Genomic DNA, 26,509 nt, shown 5'->3' on the forward strand with positions numbered 1-26,509 from the left:
AATACTGAGAACATGTGGGTGCGGATAGTATGTACAAGGCGATATAATTTTTAATTGAATACTGATTACAACATCTCAATTTTCCTAAAAATATATTTATGGCATTAAATTTGCCAATATCACTTTTGCAGAAATAAGATCAAATATTGATACAAATAGTCAGTACATACAGATAGTGAAATAACAATTAATCTGTATTAGCTTAGTCAGCCCGTAGCATCATCTATATTTAATGTGTTGCTTCGGTGTGTGTGGTTATGTTTACGAGGGGGCGCGCGTGTGTGCGTGCTCATATCGGTGCGCGAACGCAACGGCATCAGCGCGGCGCGGCGGCCCGCGCCCGTGAGTGAATTCCATAACGTGAACGCGACTCGCTTGTTCGATGCCGTCAGCGTGTTATTGGAACACACTGTGGCTCTGTTGTAAATTATACTAATTGGGCATGGCGGTCTCTGGAAAAACAATAGCTTCATCAATTCTCAACCAGATGCCCGAGTTACATGACCATATAATAGACCAGTGAAATACCTGTGTTTAGTTTAACGCGGTCACGACGCCTGTGAAACTGTCCGCTGATACTGAGTGCATTATGCACGTTGCGTGTGTGAGTGTGTGTGAAGTGTTCATAAATAGTCAGTGCTAGGGGAGTTCGGCGTAATGATACCCGTTGTGAGTATGCTATCTATAATGACTAATTAAACCCAGATCGTGATTAATAAATGAATATCCGCTAATAATATACGTTGTACGATGTAACATTTTGAGGTTATGTTGAAAGATCCAAACACCAAATATGTATATTCAGATATCGATAGGTAGCCACTATTGGTTGTTGTTTGCTTCGGTTTATCACATGGGTTTCAGCTGATAGTCATGAGTTGTTCTGGCACATCACCAATTGTTTGGCGAGATGTTTCGATGAGTATAAACCTTGAGTTAGTTTATTCATTAGGTAGGTACGTATTTGTTCAAGAACAAAGATTTAAATCATAATTTTTGTGTAGTTTATTATATTATTATATATCTATCTATACATATTACTATAATACTTAAAAAAAAAAACTAGTTTATTCAAATGATAAAAGTTATAAATACATTGATAATAAGCACACTATGTGTATCTGGCAGTGTAAACATTGAATGAAACTAGTCTTAGAGAGTTTTATACGTCTAATTTTACAATGTTGACAGGGAGTACTCAAGGACTCATTTAAAATACGTAATTTAGAGTAAGTGTACCTATATTAAGTAGTTGGGGAGATAAATATGTATGAGAAATAAGTTTAAACTAGAAGAATACGTAACTACGGGAACAATATATTTCGTCCTCTATGTTTATACTGATAAGTGGTTAAAACATTACCGTAGTTACCGTAATATAGTAGTTATTTTTATTTATTTATCTACGGCATTAATGCAATGCAATGTGATAAGGCAATCTTTCAGCATATTATGTGCAATTTAATTAATATATATAACCCATTAAGCCCAGTCAAGTACAATTAAAATATAATACCTTACTGTACCAAGTATTTAATCATTAAAACACTATTAGATTAAAACTTTTTTTGTAACGGCTATTTACTTATGACGTTTTAAGACTATTAAGATACCAATTAACGCATAAAATAGGTATTATTATCATGACTCCGAACTTTACCTAACTCATGTTAAATCGTGTTTAATAATCACACTAAATATATCATGTCGTGTATCGTACGTGGATACGCTGGACCTTCCAAGTTCCACTTTACAGTCCAAACCTTTGGATATAACGTAGTATATGTTTTAAGACCACGAAGGTACGGAGATAGATAGGAACTAAATTGTTTTTTGTACTAAGTAGATAGATTCAGAACTCCATTAATTTTAATGTCACAAGTAATAGCGTGATGAAATGATTGCTTTAAAAAGGTTTTACTAGGTGGAAATTTCTTGATGCTGACAGTGAAATTGCAAGGTCGTGCAATAGACAGTAGTTACGTTAAAAAATCTTGTTTTGTTTTCATGCCTAATGATCACCATCGTTTATGCATGCAGCACCACAAGAGCACTGACCTACTACAGGACCTATAGAGTATTGAAAAACATATTTAGTGTGTATGGCATACGTTACATTTTGCTAAACAGCAAATATGACGTCGAGTTTACCGGGCTTTATCCGTGAATTTTCCACTACAATTTCTTACATATCTTAAATTTACAGTCTACGTAAATTGCTGCGTGCTTTGATTAGCGGCAACCGAAAGAACTATACTTTTATTCTGGTAAGATATACAATTGCTCTACACGTTCTGTACTTGTATTTTTAACGGAACGAATATGTGCTTTGCCTACTTTCCCTTCAAGATCGCCATTCATATTAGCAAAACACACAGGATTTTTTGTCAGGATGCCTTTTTACGGTGGAAGCCAGTCATCCAGCGTATGTATTTATCAGATCGTAAATGATGGTTAATGTCCATGAATACCGCAAAAAATAAATAAATAAGGAAGCGTTTTCGATCTTTGAGCAAAAGTTGTAGATCGGAAGACGTACAGGGTATTTTTGAGTCTGACGCGACAATCAAAAATCTTAGACCCAGGTCAATTAATGATCTTCCGAATAATTTAAAAAAATACTTGGATTCCACCATTGTAGTACAAAGACCTTTCTTAAATTTTTCCCTTAATGTCTATTCATGCAACAAAAGGATAATTCATATATTTTGGTTTCTTTTGATTTCAGTTGAACTTCTACGAAACAGATTCCAATAATTCTTGAAATGGCCTTAAAAATAGGCAGTACTTAAATGAACGGATTTAAAATCAAGTGGCAACCCAATTCTGATTAAACTATTATCAATTGATGTATAGGAATTAATTAAAATTTTCTATCTGTTCCTTGCAGTAATGAACGATCTAAGTTGAATAGGTTTGCAACACAGACCAAATTCTTGGTACGAATTGAACTGTACAATTCTAAATGATCGATCATACGGAGCGTGTGTGGTTGCCGTTAAGCTTCATAATCATTTGTATAGAATAATAGATAATTTTGCATCAATATTATAATAATTATTAACTTGTCATTAAGTTTAGCCTGTTTTATTGCTGATAATCTACAATTAATTTTAGATTCTTTACATGCTATTTCCCTTATGTTAGTTACGTAATTAATGTATTTAATATTTATGGGTTTATCTTCATATAAAAAGTGGAAATAGTCTCTTAATATTATCTCATTCGAGAATAATCACTTGAAAACCCACCATTATACGTAAGTAGGTTCTTGTTAACAGGCATTATCACTGGCATGAGTTTTTAGGATTATATTAGATTTACTAGTGACATAATGGCCACTTGATAACAAGCCGAAAACACTTTATCGTCTCAGTTTTAAAGAGATTTTGCCGGCGCGTTCACAATGTACGTCTTATCGTAGCAGAAATTTGATAACTAAGTTAAGAAAGTCACTGGTTTGTTTATTTGTTTATATTATTTCCATTCGTCGTGCATGTTATTAACTTTAGCACAACTAATTATATGTAATAGCTAAGGTAACTGAGATGTTCAAGTAGTTATTATGTTAATGAGTAGTCAATACATAACAAATTGGCTTATAATATATTCACCTCTTTCCGCCTGATTACGTTGCCGCCACTAAAATCTAACGGAGTTTGATCCAATAAATAATGCACGTAACCAAAATGAGATTTTTTCAATTACTTAAAGCTATTTCGATTATATTTTAGTTATACTCTGAGAGTTAGAGTATTGGATAAATTCATATAAAACATCAGATCATGAAATTTTATAATTAATTTTAATATATAATAAACAAAGCCGTCCGACGTTTACATCTTTATACATTATTTTAATGGTTATATAAAGCGCTACCGCAAATATAATTTTATAACATTACACCTGAAAGAACAGAACCTGTTTGTTACCTTGTGCTAGTTTAAGACCATCTTTTTCCGTTTATTAAAAATATTTTTATGAAAAATAAGTATCTATGTTTTTGCATGACTATATTGCCATGGATTCTATATTAGCATATTTTATAAAGTAGTTTCTGGTGTCACGTATTACTTGAAATTAAAAGTTATATCTGTTAACCATTAATTACATCACTACATGAGATGTATTGGTTATGTATTACCTACTTTTTCGCAATCACTTCTATGAACTCAAAGGGTTACCATCCCAACCAAACTACTTCATTATACAATTTGATTGTGTAGCATTTTTTTATTAATCGACTGAATGACGCGCTCTCTGTCGCTATAATGTCTTAACAGTCCTTGTAAACTGTGGCTTGGTGATAGAAATATATAATGAAGTGGTAGGTTACCCATGAGAGCTCTTGCATACGGAGAATCTCATTAAATGGTCAAAAACTTTCTTACATCACGTTAACATTAAAAATAATTGAATTATTAAAACTGATATTGTAAATTATAAACGGACAGTGAGACTTAAACGTAGTACATGGAATAATATAATATAGATATGGATGGATGGATAATATGGAACTGTATCTAAATAATATTATATCAGTATTTTCCTTAAATACGCGGTCGCGTCACAAAAACACGGCCAATAAGCATTTTTTGTCCATCTACAGCAGTTTCGCATAGCCTGTGATAGCTTTTAGTGAGAATTATCTGTGCCTAACCATGATTGTAAATTGTCTGATCATCAATTTCTTAAAATGTCTTTGGCAAATTGTCAGTATGCAAATAACATTTAGAGTTGTATACTAGGACCTTGGGGAGACAAGCGAAATTTCCGTAATACATATTACAGAAATGTTTAATAGTTCGAATAATCTAATCAAGAATATTGATTGCGATCTACATCAAGAAAAATATACTTTACCAACTAATTTAGATTGTTTATCGAGGTTATACTTATGATTACGATATTTGCAACGAGTTTGAGTAAAATTACGTGATCAAAGTAATTAATTAATGTATACAAAAAGTATCCAGAGATTATGCTCAAATGTTCTTTGTTATAGTTACGAACTATAATAAGACTAAGTTTTCATTGAAACGTAAATAAACGCAAGATACCATCCACTGACATGATTCATTTGTTTGGGCGTATGGAAAAATGAATATGTTATAGTATATCACCTATATTAAACTATGCTGAACCCATGTGACCCGTGTAATAAATGGAATAGTGCAACTGGGTATAAGCACGTGATCTACCGACCCGTAGTTTATTGAAAGGCTGTTTGTTTCTACTCCCGTGCCGACATTAGTCGAGCGTCACTGAACTGGACGTATATTATTATTATCAACGTCAGTATTGATCGAGGCACCGTCCCCCCTTCAACCCCTCTTACTACGTCACCGTTCGCCCCTCGCTCTCTGATCGGCGACGTCACCGTTCGCCCCTCGCTCTCCCATCGGTGACGTCACCCATTCATGACGGAGAATTACGTTATCGTTTTACGCGCATGCGTAATATTTACAAAAGATATTTGCTAAATTTAGATACCGCGCCGGTGGCGTCATTCCATCGGAAGACAAAAATTATGAACGATATTCAGAAGCATGTGATTCGGTTCAATTGGTAATCCATTGTATTGTTGGATTTATTAGCTGGGAGAGTTTCATATGCTAGAGCCTGTCAGGTATAAATATATTTGTATATTTTTACTTCCAAGAAACATTTTGATATTAAGCATTGTTTTGTTTTTATGTGAGAGTTACAAACGTCTACAAGTTTTCTAATGAGTGGATTGTAACTCATGTGACGTAAAAAAAACACTTATATTTTTTTAAATTAGATCAATCAAAAACATATTCTTAGGCATTGTTGCACTGCGGTTTCTAAATTATTCTAGAAAGTTTCAGTATTGGGCATTATGAGTGTTAACATCTAATGTCATCAAATCAAATCATCAAGGACAGCTATGCAGAGCCCAGTAGTCCTAAATAATGCCAATTTCTATGTAGTGCTCTTATTTTTGCAGGCTTAGGTAATGAGAAAGAAAGCATTTCCTAATTATGCCATTTAGTTGTAAAGAAGATGAATCTGATCTTTATTGAACGATATTTTAGTCCAAATTCACTAAGCGCGAGTTCCCGATGAGCGGAAAAATGGCTAGTGGAATGTGTCGGCCGATGATACAGTCTATATTCAGCAGAGCATGAGTTTTATATACAAAAAGTATTCCTTAATAATATGTAGATTCTATAACTTTTGTCATGCCTTTGATGTGCCTACAGCACTCAAATGCTTTCTTATAGCGACTCTATATGTATTATAATGAGCGTTTTTGTGTGAAGTGTAAAATTAATATTGTTTGGTCAGATACAAAAAGTATGGAAAAGGCAGACTTGGCGGACATCTGGCTGGTTTTAATTTATATATTGTTTTCAAAATATTTGTAGGAAAAAAAATTTGGGGATTTACAAGTACCAATAGCGATTAAATATATCCTTAAAATAAAGGAAATTTTAGAAGTGTGGGGTTAAAATTGTTAAACATAATAATTACGTAACTTTCATGGCCTCCAACTGTGTAAAACTGAATTTTCCTTATCCCAATTAAACGTAATAATACTATTATAACTCGTTAGATAAAAAAGTGATTTAAACAAACAGTTGTACCATAAATCTACGATTATGACATCTTACAATTTTCCCACAAAACTTTTAAGCAGACGTGTTATCTGTCACGCGTTTGGAACCCCGTTTGTTTTAGCTGCGTCCCTTCGCATGCAGTTCATTCACCGACAGATGTCGCACTTCGACCCCTCCCGTAATTTTGACAGTCAACATGGCGTCCCGTGTTATCAGCGCGAATAGCGCGCGCGTCCTTAAAAAATAGTGGTTTATTCATTTTAGTAGTTTTTAATGGCAGCACACAATACGTATAAAGTGTAAATAACGCTCTACAATGTTCATCATATCCATCCAGGTACGAACAATTGTTTAAAACAACACTGCTCTTTTGTATGTCAGAAGTATTGATTAGGAAAATGGTAGTGAATATACGCGCACTTTTGCGGCACAATAGATACTTCCTTACTCCGTAGTCCATACGTTTTAGCATGTTGTGTGTTTTGAGGTGGCGTGTTTCATATTATTTGTTTATTACCGGCTGTAAATATCATAGCTTCGTCGTACTGACAATATTACGCAATGACAAATGCATTCGTTCGGTAAAATTGGCGCATTGAATTGGTGCAATGCGTTGCTTAGCAACAATACCGATAATCCGTGACATAAATGTATGGTTAATGTTACAATTAACGCAATATTATCTACTTATAATATTTGCATTATTTTAATATTATTTTATAGTAATATAGCTGAACATTGTTATGCTTATTATAAAATATATGATATCATTACCATATATGTTATGGTTGTGACTTTAGGAAGGGGAATAGAGAAGATTTTTTTGTTACCTAATTATGGAGGAATAAGTACTTACTAAGAACAACTTGTATTTACTGTTAGATAAATTATTACTTTAGCAATTTTGAGGGCATATATAATATTATCAATCTTTTTAGCCACCTTAATTAATCAAAAATAATTTAATATAATAATTTCATAGTTTCGGAAATGTAACCGTTCTTTTTTATATAAAGATAATAATTTTTTCATTTCTTTCATTACAGGTATCTTCACTGGTGATTCCGGATTATGGTCTACAATAAAAGGATAAGGCGTCTTTTAAGGACGTAATCTGTTATGGATCCGATATTAGAAAATGAAGGTGCTACTACAACAGAGTCACCCGGCAAACATGGCAAATCTAAACATAAACACAAAAAGAAAAAGAATCAATCTGAAACGCAAAAAGAAAATCAGACGGTGGTAGGAGAGCGCAAAAGGTTTGTCGTTACCACTTTAACTACGTCCGAAGAAAAAGTTCCTGCCAGTAATGACACTGCTGAAAATAATGTTCATACGGTGCATTTTGGAACGCGCGGAGTTGAATCTCACAGGCCACACGTGAGGTCAATATTTAAAGATCGATCTGCTGATACTCCAAGACCTTCGAGTGCTGATAGAGATTCTTCTAGCGCAAAAGAATATGAGACATTTCACGGTACCTCATCTAGTCCGCGAAGCTCAATATTTGATATTTTCCGATTACGCAGGAAAAGTGATGCTAAAAAATACTCATCATCAAAACCTCAGTCTAAAACAACAGAGAGCCAAGATACTCCAAAAGATGATCAGAATATCACGGAATCTAAAGATTCTCATAAAAAATATTACCATACTGTGACTGGGGCTTCATCGCGAAAATACAGCCCAATTACGAGAGTGATGGATATATTTCGCAGTAAACCACATACAGAAAATAATCAGTCGCCGGTTGATCCCATCAAAAAGAAAAATGCAAAACAGATTCGTCGTTCATCTATTGAAACGACGTCGCCAACTTATCATAAAAATTCTTACGCTTCTCTTGATCCAATACAAGCTAAACAATTGTTTCGAGAAGTCCGAGGACTACCTAAATATGATCCTTATTTATCTATTGTTCAAATATCTATTGGAGGACGAGATAAGACCAGGCTATTACTAAATTTTTTCAAGTACCATAAGTGTTATGAGATTTTACCAAAATCAGCTAAGGTTATTATATTTGATACGCAGTTTTTTGTGAGGAAAACATTTTCTACGCTGATATCACATGGTATAAGATCTGCGCCACTTTGGGACGCTGGCAAAAAACTCCTTGTTGGGATGATAACTGTCACAGACTTCATAAGAATACTTCTTCACCTTGATAAAGAAAATTTACCAGTTGAAGAATTAGAAAAGCATACCCTTCACAATTGGAGGAAAATATTAAGACCAAATCGTAAACCATTATGCAGTGTAGGTCCAGATCAGTCATTGCACGATGCTATAAATTTGCTTAATAAGAATAGGGTACATCGGTTATTAATGATTGATCCAATATCGGGCGACGTCCTATACATATTATCCCATAAAAGAATTTTGAGGTTTCTTTTTGTTTACCTCAATGAATTTCCCGAATTAACGTTTTTTCATAAAACCCTAGTCGAATTAAAAATCGGGACGTATGAAGATATCGCTTTTGTTACTGAAAGCGTTAGTATAAAATCAGCGTTTCAGCTTCTTTTAGATAAGGATATATCCGCTTTACCAGTTTTAGATGACAATGGCGCGCTGATAGACGTGTATGCGAAATATGAAGTCTTGAATTTAGTGAGCGAAAAATTATATTCGAATTTGTCTTTGACGATAGGTGAAGTAAGAAATAAAAAGAAAGACTGGGAAGAAAAGTTACAAAAATGTCGTTCAAGTATTACTTTATACGAGGCCTTAGAAGTAATAGTTAGAACTGAAAGTCATCGATTGTTGTTAGTAAATAATAATAAAGAAAATAAGTTAATAGGAATTGTGTCACTTTCTGATATTTTAGTATATTTAAATAGGATAATTCCAACAGAGAAGAAAGTGTCATCGTTACAAGAAATATTTCGTCCACTTGAAGAGAACAAAGTGGCGGAGTCGACAAAAGAATGTGAAAATGAGACAATATCTATTGAAGTACCTAGTCTTGGATCGCAAATTGTACTGGAAACTGACGAGACAATTTCCACAACCGACGATCCTAATTGTGCTAGTAACAAAGAATGTCATGAAGAAAAACAAAGTATGGAAAATAATGACGCAGGTCGTGAGGTTCTTGTACACGCAGAGGATACTAACAACAGTGACATTAGCAAAGTCGAAGATGGAGAAGCACACTTAGACACTGCTGTAGTTGCGTCTGAAGGAGACAAGTCAATCGTTAACGAATAAGTAGTAAAATTTGTTTATTCCAAAGAAATTGTGATAGGTGAAACCGCCGAGTCCGTATGTTAATCTCAGCTTTTGCTTAAATTGATATTGTAATTTACTTCGTCATCATTAATAGATGCATTAAATAACACGTGATTGCCTTATTCATTATTTAATTCATTATAAAAAACATGCTGAAACTCAATAAATTATTTTAGCACTACTTCATGAGTTTATTTTATCATTACATAATACATATATAAATTTAATATTAAGCATAAAATAGCCTTAAATGTATTTTTTGTTATAGTGGAAATAATATCAGGTGTATAGCTATTTACCTAATCATAATATAATCATGTGCATGTTAAAACAAAAAATAATAAAGATAATTATTGATGTGTTGTAATTTTTTTTATAAAGTAATTATTATTACACATTTTGTATTTAATTTTTTTATATTTGTAGTAATGAAATTGTATAAGCTATTTAAAAAATCTTTTACATGCTGTTCTTCCAAACAATAATATGATCTGGGACCCAATCATGACATGGATCATTGATTTGTGCGTATGTATATATTGTAATATTTTATCGACATATTGTACTATATAACCACCATAGAACTCAAATGTCTAATGTGTGAGATTTTAAGCACTTTGATACATCGATTTAAAAATTGAATTTAAAGTACTGATAATTGGTAAATATTGTTCAACTTTATTTCCTATTTCAATGTTTAAAGCCTAATGGCGCTGTCTCAGTTCACGGGTTAGCCTGGTAAATTTTTTAGGAAAGTTGTTTAATTTCCCAAAAAATTAACCAAAAACCAAGAAAATAATCGAAATTCTTAAAAAACGTCATACAACTTTTTGCGACAACTGTTCTTTCACAAGTTAAGGTGATAAGAAAATCAGTAAAAGTGTAGAAGGTCTTTCAATATGTTACGTGTTTCAGTCTAAATTAATATTGTTTAATTTCGATACATTCATACCGTTCTATAGAGAATAGTTACTTATTAGAAATTCGCTAACTTATTACATTATAGTAATAATTGAAAAATTAGTCCTGATTAATATAGATAGATGTAGGAAGAAATTAAAATCAATAAAAATTTTACACTTTCAGTCGACCGGTCTATTGGATGGGTAAAGCTTGTTTACAAATGTCTTTAGAGTTTTTTTTATTCTTTGTTCCGAAGCATAACGCGTATGTCAGCTCTGCATTAATGTTGCGGGTAAGCGATCAGCCCAGAATATAATTCTGTCACAAGCAAACCCAGTGCATACAAAAAAACAGGATCATAGAGAAAGTATGTTTTAAAAAATTACATAGCCTCACCCTTATTTTTTAAATATTGCGTAATTATATTTTAGGTGCTCTTAAATATTATTGTAAAAATATATGACAAAAATTAGTATTGACAGTTATGATAATAAAATTAAAAAATCCATGTCCACAGTTGTCTATATTTGATTGCATCTTAAATGCACGCGACGCATTTGTGCAGAGATTATAGTGTGGGCTCAAAGTCTCGGCGACTGGTCGGGTGGAGGAGCGGACCCGGAACAAACCACTTTGGCACAAGGTCGCGTGCGCTCTTTTACTTTTATTGTTGAATTTTATATCTCCGCCATAGAATGGCATTAGGTATTTAAATTATGTCTAGATATTATTAAATTACTGGACGTTAGTCGAATATAGGTACATTATTCTAAAAAGCGAGCATGTAACTTGTCGCGAATGTAGAAATACACTATTTTTACGGTACAATCATGTTTTGTGTTAAATAAATATATATATGCCATAAACCATATTTATGGTTTTTGTCGAATCTATTTATTTTTATTAGTTCTTTACTTTATCCACAGTCATTCTTTCAGGGGTAACAAAACAAATGCTTTAAGCCCTGACCTACAAAATGAGTATTCTATGTATGTGCTTCGCAAGCTATACCTATACAAAATTTTGGAAAATAAATATGTTTACAGTTTGTATTCGGCCACTGTTTTACAATAATTGCTTTATTTAAAGCCAATGGCTGTATACATAACGTTATATATTTTGAAAAGAATATTTTTTCCGAATTTAGTAGATGCCAAATTTTTATTTGGATATTCTTTAGATATAAACGTGTTCACGTGTATAATTTACAAAGTTTAGGTAAAAAAAATAAATTCAACTTTTATAATCGACTTCATTTAATAACTAGATTAACAAGAAATGTCTTTACAATAGCTTTATCATGTAGGCAAACAAATACTTTTAAAAACTCGAATGAATATAATACAAATCATGACAGTAATAGATACTGGTCATATTAACATACGAAAAAGAACCAGTAGCGGCCCACTCGCGTGAAACCGGTAAGTTGGCACTGGATAAGTAAATATGGAAGCTTGTCGCGTGATTGTGAGACGAATCTGCCTACACATCGCATCGCCTGTCGCAAGTCCAGCCGGCGCGGCAGCCGAGCGCGCTTCGCATGACAATGACACGCTCACTACTCAGCAGTCAGCACCCGACGTTATGTGGATCAACGTTACGTAAACTGTGCTGCAGTTTGATAACTGTTTGTATTACTATTTTGTGGGGTATTAGGTCTCTATGTATTCAAATTAAGCAATAGATTTTTAATAGCGCTAATAAATTTGTTTATTTTGGACTGCCTCGGTGGCGTAGTTGTATTGCACGTCCGGTACAATAGCGCTCTGAGGTCCTGGGTTCGAATCCCGGGTCGGGCAAAGTGATATTTGGGTTTTTCTGCTCAGTATCAGCCCGGAGTCTGGAATTTGTGCCCGATATGGCGATAGGCTCGCCCCCTATCACATCATGGGACGGAACATACTTGGCGAAAAGTGGGTGCCCTAGTTGCGCCTCTGCATACCCCTTCGGGGATAAAATACGTGATGTTATGTATGTATGTTATGTATTTTGGAATTTGCTCTTGTGAATATACACATAGTTCTGACTCTATACTGAGATTCAAATCATGTTGTGGAAGTTGTGAATTATAGGATAATTTTGGTTACATAACGTATAAACCATCAACAAAATATATTTGCGGATCAAGAATTGAATTCGCAGCTTTCCGATCATAACCAGCTCATTGCCCTCTGTACCACGAAGGTTATCTAAGAAAGACATCATACATATTAATAACGTAAACGATGGAGAATTGAGCAAAATAATTGATTTTTCTCTCAACGGAGTCCTATGCTTCATGGATGGGGAAGGCTTAATGCGAAACTTTATACTTATTTACTTACCGTATGTACCGTTACACCAGTAAGTGTAAAATTAGCGGTTCTACGAACAGATTTGTCAAACTTTTGCTTATTCCTGAAATGTATTAGATAGCGTTAAATATATCCGTAAATACACACGCAATCAAACTGATTTTGAAAATATTATTTGTCCTAATCGTCAATGAGAGTTTGGGATCAATTATAATTATAAGAAAGGAATAATGTAGGAAGTATAATGTGTAGGCGAATTATGGGCCTTCTTCATCTAATGCCTGCCCTTATATTGCTTCGATGTGAAACGGATTAAGCTGAGCTGCCCAGCCAACCCTAACTTCCCTGTTACCTTTGGGGCAAATTGTGTTAGAAAGATCCAGACAAATCATAACCTGAGTTGGGTTTCCAAACCAGGACATAGCGATGCGACCAGGGGTGAATTTTGCCCGTTATACTAAGAATTCATCCTTTTTTATAACCAATGTGTTAAGATTTAACAAATTATGAAACAAGCTTAAATATATTTTATATTTGTTTCCAAAATGCATCAAATCGTATTAGCGTCGAGGTATGAAGTCTAATATTGCCCAATAAATAATGTAAATTAACATATTAATCGATCAAGCAGAGGTCGCGATAGACAATCACGCTTACCTATATTTCTAGATTAGGTGGACCGTTCTTTATGTTGCAAAATAATCAATATTTCAAGGATAAGTCTTTTACCTACATCGGTAGGTATGTGATGAGCTATTATTGCTTTCTATATACAAATGTTTATAGCGTGTTGTTGGCGGGTGAATGTTGCAACCAAAACCGGTGCAAATGAATTAGCATATGGAAGAGTATACATGGAACGGACAGGTGCGTAGGTCTACGGTTTTTAATAGTACTTTGTTCAGCTTCCTCCAATGATTACAGTTAATATTTCACAGAGTAGATGAGTTACAGAGAATTAACATAATAGACAAAAATCGTAGGTGTAATACTTTTTATTATTCAATTATAAGTATAGGTTTATTACGATTGCGAGTTTGTAATTTCGAAGTAAAATGGCTACAGATCCCCAAATAAATGTTATATAAACAAAATTACACTAATCAAATGACATTTATGTTTGTGAAGAAGATAGATTAATAATGATTTGAAAGTATACGCATATTATCGTTTGTTGCGGCGTTTAAAATGTTTCACAATATTTGGTCGAGTAAGAGTCGTGAGATTTTTACAAGTCATTGAAGACATAATTTGTAAACATTCACAAAGAGAATGGATTGATTACTTTTAAACCATGATTATGGTTGAAACCAGAATGGCCATAGGCTAAAACCGCATAAACATACAACTCTTCTTTTTATTAATGACAGTAATTTTTTTTAGCGGATTTGGGTGATCAATCACTTTGCGGAGTCGCGTACCTCAAGTGACTGCAATAATAAGGCTTGTAATTTTATAGTTTGGGTCTTACAGAATTAAATTGTTCAGTAAGTTGTTTGCCCTATCATACTACAAGTGTCTTTGAAATCAACGATTTATCCTAGCTGATCCAAGTGTGTATTAGTTTATTTGAAAATTTCGTATGCGATGTCAGTGATTTATCTTTTGTTTCTCTTGCAGAACATTAAAATTGCGAATTTATATAGGGCATGAGACGTCCAACATTATGGACAAGTTGAAAATTCCCTCACAATATATTATATTTTGTTTAGCCTTAAGACCGGTAAGCCTAATATAACAGTTCATCCTCTTCTGGGAACTGGGCGGCTTTTTACTTAAAAAAAAATAGGTATCTGCAAAAATATAAACTTTCTATAGAAACCGCATGATCCCTACTCTGTAGTCTACCGCCTGGCCGCTGCAAAACGAGTAACAAAAAGCTTTATTTAATTAGATTATATGCGAAATTAATATAGGATGGCCTTTACAATTTGCATAATTAGTCATGCGCATTTCTTTCATATAATTGTTTGGTCGTGCGTTACACAACGCTAATCAACGATGCTTCCCGTCACTGTCATTAAAGAACCGCTGATAAAAACCACAATAATATGCAGACGAATATGAAAGTCACGTGTCATCTCTTCACAATGGCGTTGGCAACTTATAATGAGGTTACAAAATTTATTGAAACTCTTACCGTAAAGCCTAACTGTTACGTGAGTGAGAGTAAGCATTTTGTAATCCTAAGTAGTGAAGCTGATGTCATAGTGATTGGGAGTGAGTCAATGACCCGCTGACATAGCTTAAAACACCTATAACAGACAATGACTGATACTGCAAGTTGCGTTGCCGCCGGACGGTCGTTTACATACGCTATGTCATATTATCAAACACTTATTTTGTTTTGTCTGTCCACCGTTCACCTACATGTAGGTCATGTAAAAGTTATTTTTTGTCGCTCATGTGGGTTTTATATTTTTCAGGTATAATAAACTATTTGATTTATGTTCTTTGTTCTTTTAGAATTTAATATAGCAGGATATAACGTGTTGATTTGATCTCGTAGGTTAGTTACACCTATGCTATAAATTTATACCTACATGGAATTATTTTATTACCGTTCAAGTGGCAGTTTTTTTTACCTTAGATATAAATAGATTTTATGCTCTAAAAGATGTTAAAAATTACTTTTTTGTTTTTTTGCGTTTTAAATTCGTTAAAAACGAAAAAAATAATTTTGATAATTACTATGAGTTTAAATTGAACAAATACCAGGAAATTTACAATTTAATTATTATTGTAAGGTGACAGATGAAAATAAATGACTAGGTACAATAAGTATCTTCCTTTTTTAATTACTTCTTTGTTGCTTTAAATACACAACCATTGCCTTATTTTAACGCTGCCATTTATGGCATTATAAGTGCACAAATGGCATGTTTGCTAATGTGCCCCTCACGACTGTAAATCTAAGAAGCTAACAATATCCGCTCAGTATTATGAATGGAACTTAGGTCCTTTAACAGATATTATGGCACACGAGGGTTGAGTCGACTGTGAAACGAGAAAATACGCGTTCTAAAGCAATATCAAGACAATTATTTTTGTATTCCATAAGTATATTCATTTATACAGAACCAGCTAGGTGAACTCTGTAATGGGTTATTGAAATAAAAGAGTAACTAGTGTTGCCCAAATGCAAGAACAAGACGAGACTTAGCCAGTCTTGGTCTTGGTCTTGCGCCAATACACCTGATCTTGGTCTTGGTCTTGGTCTTGCGCTCCCAGTCTTGGTCTTGGTCTTGGTCTTGCAGCAAGAGTCTTGCAAGTCTTGCAATTACCTATTAGTCTATTACTATTTATTAAAGTTTACTTTAAATCTTAGAAAAACGTATTAGAATTGGAACATTGTGAGCTTGAATTAACATAGCCATAGTAAAGATCAAGCAGATTAATAAATAACTGAAGATTTGATAAGAAATTCGAAAAATCAACTGACCTATATGTCGTTTTCCATGGAAGTAACTGTTTCTTAATAAACATTTATGATTTATAAGCTTACATTTGCTAAAACATGTAAAAAAAACAAATTAATTACAATAACTTGACTGTATTTTAAAGAACAATACTTATCTGTCTAGAAAGAGATTGAACCTTCAACTTATAAGAAATTTAATAAAAGAGTTTTACGATTTATCATTTATTTGAATAAAAAATAAAAATACAACACTAATCAACAGCTTTATCATTAGGTTATGATACTTTATATCAATTTTTTGACCAAGAATTAATACAAAGTAACGATCTGGCTGACTCATCACTTAACCTATTTCTATGTTTTCTAATTACTAATGATGCTTTAGAAAATAACCTCTCAGCAGGTACTGAAGTTGCAGGTATTGAGAGAAAATCACGGGCCATTTTCGATAAAATCGGATACTCTGTCTCATGCGTCCTCCACCAATCTAAAATGTCTTCCGAGCTGGCAGTTCTTGGTTTTCTCAGGTACTCCTCCAACTCGGATATTTTTTTTATTCGCTATGTTTATGGTATTAGTCGTAATGCGCATAGGTCCAGTTTTTCATATTCTTTGATACAGTTTTTGCGTCTCATAGAATTCCTAAGCGTACCTACCTATACACCGAACTGTTACACCTAACTACTCAGTGAAATAGCGCTAAGTCCTAGCTGCAAGACGCAAGAGTCTTGCAGGCTATGTCTTGTTCTTGCTCAAGTCTTGCACGGTCAGTCTTGGTCTTGGTCTTGCTAAAAATACGCGGTCTTGTTCTTGGTCTTGGTCTTGCAAAAACGCAAGAACAAGACCAAGACTGCAAGACCAAGACTGAATTTGGGCAACACTAAGAGTAACTGAAACAGGCGAATTTATAAAAATGAAAAAACTCGTGCAGAATCGGGTTGCATTATTAGTATTATATAAAACGTGGTGTTGAAAGTTTTTACACACAGTAGTTTTATTAGGTATCATGTTAAATTGTCTTATCTGTATTTTTTAGTGGATGTTTATTCACATAACTGTGCTAATTGCTTCAAAGTATGTTACGGAATAAGTTTATTTCCTTAATATGTAACACAAAGCTTTATGGAATATAGGGTAATTGCATAATAATACGTTCATCAAACACACGGCATGAAAATCAATAAGCAATATTCATTTATAGCAGTTCAAATTAATTGCATGGACATAAAATTTTAAGATTCACAGACATTGAGGAAGTAGAAATTACAGATATGTAAAGACGTACACTACTCGACACGTTACGTAATGTAATTTTGTTTAACAACAAAGTGAAATCTCCAGTGATGATATAATAACACATCACACTTCAACATTAGGAAGGCGACTTTTTGACATTCTTCTTGTCGTATCATTTGTCAACGGGAAAAAGAACAGTTAAATATTAGGGTCAGTTTCGAACTATTTGTAATCGTTACAACGATATGTAAATATTTGATGATATTTTCATATTATGTAGGAAAAAATGCTCTGTTTATATAATAATAGCTGTGCAGTAATGTTGAGCAGATCGGTGATAAATGTATTCATTAAAAATAATTATTACAAAAAATTCAACCACCTTCAAAAACCACTCAAAACCAAAAATAATTTCACATAACAGGTATATACTGGATACCAATTTTGGAGTCGGTACCTAATTAAAATTAATTATAACAAAATACGTTTTAATCGTTATCACTCAATAAGACTTTCAATGGGTTCAATTTGTTGAAAAGCTTTAATTTGTTGAAATAAAAAAAAAATGCTAAGGTTCTTTTAAATATTGTATTTTGATGTTGTCTAGTCACTGCTGCATTTTTTCAAAATGCAAGCTATTTATGTAGTTAGTTTTATGTATAATTTGAAAATTTAGTTAAACGTCATTATGGAAAGTTCATTATAGAAATAAACATAAATATGTAATAATTTGTTATAGAAACCGATACTGATCACTCACCGTCATTATTAGTGCGTTCATTAAGTGTTTGGAATAATATTACATGCTTTTTTTATAGTTGACGACAAAGTGACCCCACTGCACCTGACGGAGTGGGGTCCGATAGAATGTTGACTGACGAGAGATGATTACCACAATTATGCTGGTCTGTTAGAACCGGAAATACACAGGCTGATCCTGGAACGCGACAAACTTACTTAGGGCATTATGGCGGGTTTTAACTCTTCGGGTAGGGTGGTCGTTATCCAAGCGGATATAAAATATATCCTACCGCTAGCAAAAGAGCTTATTTAGTCAAGATAAACTATTTTAGATTGTAACATTCTTGATTTAACTATGTTTGCTGCTAAACGCTAAAGTGCTATGCTTCGTTTGCGGGAAGTCCCTGAGTGTGAATTCTTTATACCTAAGTAATCCGTGCATCAATATCCTGTGCAACTGTTACAGCAAATTGGAACGCCACGTGTTGTATGTTTCATCTTTTCTACTTTTCCCGTTAAAAAGCAGACCCTTTTCAATACCTCTCAATAGAACATGGGACCGCTGTTACTACTTTGAGGAGATAAATTGATTTAAGAAGTTAGAGACCACGCTAATACAAGAATTATAAACTTCACTCGCTATTGAATTTAGATTTCGAGATATAATTTATTACTTGTTTTTATCTATCGTAACACTTACATCGAATGCATATAGTCACATATGAAAGTCAGTTTATTTTTGGTTTATAATAAAAGTTATCAGTATAATAAAGATGTAGCTCAATTACAGCATTGCGAATAAATATGTCGAGACATTCTCGCTGTGTAGTCGCATAGATATTTTATTATTTAATAACAAATAATTACTCGCATCTACCGTAGCGTATATGACAATGTACGGTAGTTCCTTTCATACATCGGTTAACAATTTGCTACGGCTAGTAATATTAATTTAGCATGTTTTATGTGGATTTCCTTTCATGGAATAAGAAAAATATTTCCCACATGATTGTCGATGACGTTGTTTTGCCCATAAACCACTAGTATTACAATTATAAGTTATTACACAGTTGTTAATCATTATTATTTTTTAATATAGTCACAAGATAAATATGAAACAGAGTGATAGTGATGTAATGTGTTAGTCACATGTATTGTATGCGCTGGAAAATAATGCACCGATTATGATTTATTGATCATTAAGATAATATATAAGGTGACTTGACTTTCAATTATTTCATATAATAAACACGTGTCCAAAACTGATGCCAACAAAATTTTTTATTGCTATAATTTACACAAAATATGACAGTTACAATACATTGGTAACATAGTATGAAATTTGAATATTCGTTTACTCTATTATTGCATAAATCCTTAATTACGATAAATATTAACGATACGGTTATAGGATGCGGAGGAAACAAGACGCACCTACATATTTGCTATGTGTGGTACATTATTGTGGAGTTGTGTGTTAAGGTGCGGCTAGTGTCATGTCCACAGTGCAATCGTACAAACCTTGCATAATACGAAGTCCATTTGACTTGTGACTTGTGAGATCTTTATCTTATCCCTATAAAAAAGGTAAATGTAGCTTCACGTTGCTTGTCATTTCTTATCGATTATAAATATATATCAATTCACACAACCCCGGTGGTGACTTGCAATCGTTCCGTGATTTTTGCAACAGCAGATAAATCGACAATTTTTAACAAGATTTTTAATTTATTTTGCATCATGCGTATTTAATCACTTCGTGCTGGTTCCGCAAAAGGTCATAATCCATACAAATTCACAGGGCGTATCATTACAATAATTAAAGGTCTTAATTATTAACGTGGATCAATTGAAAATGAAATCGTGCAGTGCTTCACTTTCTTGGAATATTAAATCACATTTAATTTATGTAATGCTCTATAAAACTTTCATTTTTTACCGCTTTCACATATTTATTAAGGGTAAAAATATTGTAACAATAAGTACAAATAATAGAACGAATGCTTACATCTGGACTATTCAATCTTTGGCTCAAGATATATCTGATATTAACTGTCATCAAGAAAGAGCAATATGTTACTCCGAATGCAAGTTGTCTTAAGCAACACTTCCCATGACAGTTCAGTATTAATTAATGATGTATCGACTGGGTTGTGGCGGTGGCCCCATTTGCTTATTTACACACACTCGTACACGAATACCACATCGATTATGGCAATCATTTATGTATTTGACAACGCGTGTGCAGCTTAACGATACTGATGGAATATCCCCATCTCGTTTGATTTGTGCGTTTACGGTCGCCTTTTTATTAGGTTTTGCTCGTAACTGCAACAAAATCTTGGATTCACGGGAAATAAAAGAAATTAGGTTCTAATTTTAATGAGCATTTTTGAGTATTTCGTGTTTTATTCTTTCAATATTTTGGTATTTTTTGCATTTCATTAATTTGTAGCCTCGAAGTAGATCACATTTTAATTTTAAAAAAGTTCCCACGCCATGTTAGTGCAATTACAGTTTTAAATGAATGATTTATAGCGCTGACTCTCAATAAGTTGGATTAGATTAAAAGATTAGTCAACATTAATCGATTTAATTAATTTGTATCTTTTACTCTACTGGATATGTTTAAAAAAAAGTAATTTTTGTTCAGAGGTTTAAAGGTATCTAAATATCATAATATTGTCCTTGATTAAGTAGTATAAAATATATTAATGTTTATGTATAGACTGCTGACGTCTACGGCTCCGCCCGCCTGCCTATAAATTGGTTCCTGAGATAAAATATATGTCACTTTTAGTACTCAAGAATAACTTATACTTAGGTGTTGGAGTGAATTTTCAGATTTACGATAATAGTTCCATAGATTAGCGTGCTCGAATTAAATAAGCTCTTCAGCTTTATATAATAATACGTATAATACATATATTTATGCATTAATTTGTGAAGTTTATAGAGGTTATTTAGTGTGAAGATTTTTTAGAGTTATATGACGCAATATCATTAATAAATCGATCAAGTCGATGGTCAGATTGATATAGTTTAGATTGCATGCCGGAGTTGATATTCACTGCTCAATTATACAAATTTAGATAGAGTCAAGTTACTCACTGGGTTATTTGCAGGTGGAATAATTATTCACTGCACATACTAGCCGATGTACGCTGTCTCGATATAATTCGGAAGCAATCCTCTGTATTCGACTGTATTGTTGCGCTTGTAGGAGTTAATCAGTCATCACCCCTCATTCTGTTCACGAAAAAAAATCTATAGCAATCAGACCCTAAGTTGACCTGCTGTAGGAGCAGGTTTTAATATGAATGGTGTCATTTTGGTGTGTCATTAGAAAAAAAAATGTATAACTGCATAATCATGTATCTATAGAATCCATACTTTCAATCTATATATATAAAAATGAATTGCTGTTCGTTAGTCTCGCTAAAACTCGAGAACGGCTGAACGGATTTATCTTATCTTGGTCTTGAATTATTCGTGGAGGTCTAGGGAAGGTTTAAAAGGTGAGAAAAATTCGAATAATTGCCGGGAAAATCCTCAAAACAGCATTTTTCTATTTCCCATACAAACGTTTTCTAACTAATACGTAGAGTCAATTTGAGCTTTATTGCTATTGTATAAAGTTCACTGTTGTCTAAGCAATGTAGGTGTGTTCCTAACATCAAAGCAGTGTGCGTTGGAGCACAGAATATAATAATGTAATGTCGCGTTCTGAAACTCAACAAAAGTGATATGGCGGACCCGACTAAATTGAACAGTCACAAAATTTAATATATCATTATTTATTTGGTTGGCTTCACGATATTATTTCTTTTGTTTTTTTGGATGGAGATTTGGAATGATAGTGCGAGTGCAAAGTGCAAAGACATAATAAATGGAGAAACAGACATTAGAATTGAAATTGAAAATCTCCTTCTCTTAGTTAATCTATCTATACTTATAATAAATCTGTAGAGAGGTCAATTCTGTACATGAAATATATTTCCAAAATAACTGGGGGTGATTAGGGATCGATACTGATGCCAAAAATGCAATTAGTAAAATTTTTGTCTATCTGTCTGTATAACCGTTATAGAAACAAAAACTACTCGACGGATTTTAACTTAACTTGGTACAATTATTTTTCATACTCCTGAGCTGGTTATAGTATACTTTTCATCACGCTACAATTAATAGGAGCATAGCAGTGATGGAAAATGTTGGGAAAACGGGAGAAGTTACTCCATTTTTTAAGCTTCCGTCATTTCGTGTGCAACCTTAATGGTTAAAAGTTCCTTCGATTTCACCAGGATCCCATAATCAGACCCTGACCGGACAATCGGACCACCTGCATACCACCATAAATTAAAAAAACATCCCAACAAATTGAGTACCTTCTCCATTTTTGAATACCCGAAATCCACGCGGGCGAAGCTGCGGGCGGAAGCTAGTAAGTATATAAAAGACAGTGACTAAGTAATACTTTAATTATTCAGTTAGTCCCAGTTTTCTTATAACAGCAGTTAAAAATAACGAACGCTAAATACTTTTTATTTATTTGTGTAACTGTACATTTTGATGAACTTGCCTGCTGTGTTTAAAAATAGTTAACAATGTTAAAATAGATATTCGAAGATAATATTCAAGGTGCACCAGTGCGACGTGTTAAACACTAAAAGTCAATAATTAATCCTCTCTCAATGCATAAAATTTTATTAGCATGTTAAGGCTTCTCAATTTATTAAATAGGTAACTTTTAGGTAACGGAAATGTGTTATTTATTACAATATTTTATATGTTTTGTTTGCGGAAGTTATTGAAATCATTGGTTAATCATATTGTCTTCTAAAATTTTATAGAAGGATATTATCACAGAAAAGAAGCATTAATCTCACGTAAATTCCTGTTTTACTATTTTTAATAAACGATGCCAATTGCTTTTTTTATTCATCATGAAAATGACCAATCAGAAGAAAGATTTTTTTACATGCTTACAAATGACTTATTATGATGTTTTGTCGATTCTCGGCATCGAATCGACCACTAAAATTGGGATCGTTAATTAAAAACGGTGGTAGGTGATAACGGCTCTATATATATTTCTAAATAATTGTCTAAATAACTATAAATGTTACCGAGGCGCATAGACAAATATTTTTATAGATTATTAAGATTTATTAGAGTAATCTTTATAAATGTGGATAATCTAATAGTGGCCCAGAATAATAGATATCCTATATAGGTATACTTTATAGTATCAGCAAATAGAGATTTGGACTGGAATTGTTTGGTGACGATCGGACGACCAGTCGTAGCAACAAGCAATGTCAAACTTGTTGATAGAAGTGGCATGCTGTATGCTGCGGCGTAGGTGATAAGTACAGCTTAACACATAAATGTCATCTTTTATTAATATTATTTGGATCATGCGCCTACGTCGAATGCACTTTTTTCAAGTCCGAGTAGGCAGACGAGGCGGCTTACGCAGTTACAGCCGCCCTTAGACGGTAATACCAGGATTATCAGGATTTCTACATCAATACGCCTGCAGTAAAGTATTTACCTACACTGGGATGAGCACTCTTTTAAACCTCGCTTAAAGAAGAAAAGGTCGTGGATACCAGGGACAAATGCCTGTACACTACTTTACTCGTTGTAAGTTATCTGGTCCCTTTGATTTGTCGTTTGATCAACAACATACCTCAAAGATGCTGATATATTCTTTTACCCTGCACTGCCGTAGTGTTGAATGCTATTAGGGAAGCATAAAATCAGCAGAATATGGGATCATGCGGAATATATAATTACGTGTACCAAATATTATTCTATATTAATAATAAATTATTATTTTTCTATATTAATAATATTGTCTAGTGTTATTCGATTAAAAACTAGTCATACAGCATTATTTTAAAGACTCGTTTATGAAGAAATACACAAACTATGAGATGAGGAGGAAAAATTTGCGCAGATTAGCATGCATTGCCGCATAGCTCGGTTCACATCATTTACCTGGAATTCGGTGGTTTATCTCTAATGACCTCTACGCAGAAATTACGAATCAGACGATAACATGCTATCATCTCATAATATTAGCAAGCCTTCGTTAAATATATCTTATTTTTTTACATACACACCAGGGATGCAGTCTGCAGGTTGCTCGTCTAACAAATAGTAGCCACACCACCCGTAACTATAAATTATTACATACTGTTCCGCTATTCACTCGGCACGTTGTGCGTCTTGAAATGGAAATTGTTAGATGTCCCTTATATTGTACAACTATAATTAAAAAAAAATAGGACTGTTGATGTAGTTTAAATTTTCCAAAAAGACCTTAAATTGATATTTTAAATAAATTATTCGTAAATCTTTGCATATTATTCCTGCCGTAACTCGTGTGCTGAAAACTGTTGTGGATTATGTATTTCTTTTTGTTTCTTTTATTATATAAAGAAAATTTTATTCTGTTGTTTCCCAAATAAACTAAAATAAAGTTAAAAAAAAACAAATGCTGGTCGTTTCCTTTGGTGAAAGTCTTAATACTTGCTAATGATTTTTTAAAACTATACTTAATATAATTTAAATGTACTCAAGCCAATACCATTAGACAAGAAGATGCAACTAGTTCCTCCACGGTCTGTCGACCTAGCTACGTATGACTTATTTTTCATATAAAAACATAATCAAGAAGGCCCTTAGCTTAATATTGTAAGTGATGTTTGAGGCCACGTGATTGATATACCTGCTGCGGTACGATACTAATGCTTGATCGATCAAAATCATTGATCATATTGACTGCGCATTATTTTTATTTAAATTGACGCCTATACTGTATTCTGCCCACATCGTCACAGTCGCGTGGAGTGTAAATTGATCACGCGGATGATATATGCACGCCATTTTTACATAATAGATAGCCCATGGACGAGGCGAGGCCGAGCAGCTCTCGCTGGTACAGTGGGACACAAAAATTAAATTAGCTTTAGGTATATTAAATTGAATTTAACACTGAATTGTAATTTCTAACGTATCGCCTTTTAATAACGTAGGAATATTTGAACTAATGTTTATTTCGTTATGCTTGATGTTCTGTGTGGTTATGTGTAGTGTACCCATGCATTCGGATATTGTGATATTAAAACTCTACATTCCAGAAACACGAGACGACAAACAAGATGTTTTGTAACCAACTAGTGATTGCATGTAGGTTGATTTACACGAATGAATGTTTAAGTTAGATATTTTTAACTAAAACACAAGATGATAGTGATATGCTGACAGCATAAATATTTAAGGTTTCCACTATTAGCCAATTTATTTATTTCTATACCCGAACTCTGCACGGGTTGTTAGTCGTAACTCGTGGTCGTGTTTTACGGTGGCATAACCCAGATAAAGTATACCAAAAGGCAACAGACTAAATTGGAAAAAATAAATAGAAACAGTTCAGACTGTATAACATACAGTATACGAAATTAAACAAAAATATTTAATTTTTATTTGCTTGTAAATATTTTAGTATTAAAAATTAAAAGAAAACATCATATTATCATTGGTGCTATACATAGAAAGATAATGGCAAATATTTTGCCATCTTTCGGTTATATCAATGAAATCGAAGAGTACTACAAGTAATTACATTTACAACTTGTACTTGGAAAATTAACCAACAAATTACTCGAGTCAAACTGTTGAATTATTGATTCAACAGTTTGACAGCGACAGTACATAATGTTTTAATATTACGTCAAATTATTTTGAAGTTTACTTTGTTGTTTATGTAGTTTATTTGAAGCTTTATCGAATATATAAATCAGCGTGTCGGTAACCGTGGCCAACTGTACAACCTGTTAGAGAGACTTCGGTGCAATATGTCTTATGACCAGAAGCTACAATACTTTAACCGAGATAACATTTTACAATATCTATCATATTCAAATGACTTATTTTATTTATAGACAATTGTCAGACTACCGCTGCAAGAAACAAGTTGCGAAACTTGCATATTTTTTGTTTGATGTTTGAAAGTATTTTCAATGCATAGGTATAAACTTCATTATAATATATTTGTCGTCTTCAAGGCCGTTATATTGACT

The 26,509-nt window shown here is 33.3% G+C and overlaps 1 protein-coding gene across 2 annotated transcripts; it reads left to right on the top strand.

Annotated features, from left to right (window-relative positions):
• The first annotated feature begins 305 nt into the window (after positions 1 to 305).
• Positions 306 to 10,002, top strand: LOC115449384 (5'-AMP-activated protein kinase subunit gamma-2). Of its 2 annotated transcripts, none has more exons than XM_030177187.2 (2): positions 306 to 669; positions 7,631 to 10,002. In XM_030177187.2, exon 2 carries the CDS (start codon positions 7,704 to 7,706, stop codon positions 9,798 to 9,800), a length of 2,097 nt encoding a protein of 698 aa, XP_030033047.1. In that variant the 5' UTR covers positions 306 to 669; positions 7,631 to 7,703; the 3' UTR covers positions 9,801 to 10,002. The 2 variants fall into 2 exon arrangements, with proteins under 2 accessions (XP_030033047.1, XP_030033048.1); XM_030177188.2 differs by lacking the exon at positions 306 to 669 and adding an exon at positions 6,755 to 6,921.
• Positions 10,003 to 26,509: the final 16,507 nt, after the last annotated feature.

The sequence above is a fragment of the Manduca sexta genome, chromosome 23 (genome assembly GCF_014839805.1).
Source record: "Manduca sexta isolate Smith_Timp_Sample1 chromosome 23, JHU_Msex_v1.0, whole genome shotgun sequence".
Taxonomy (NCBI): domain Eukaryota; kingdom Metazoa; phylum Arthropoda; class Insecta; order Lepidoptera; family Sphingidae; genus Manduca; species Manduca sexta.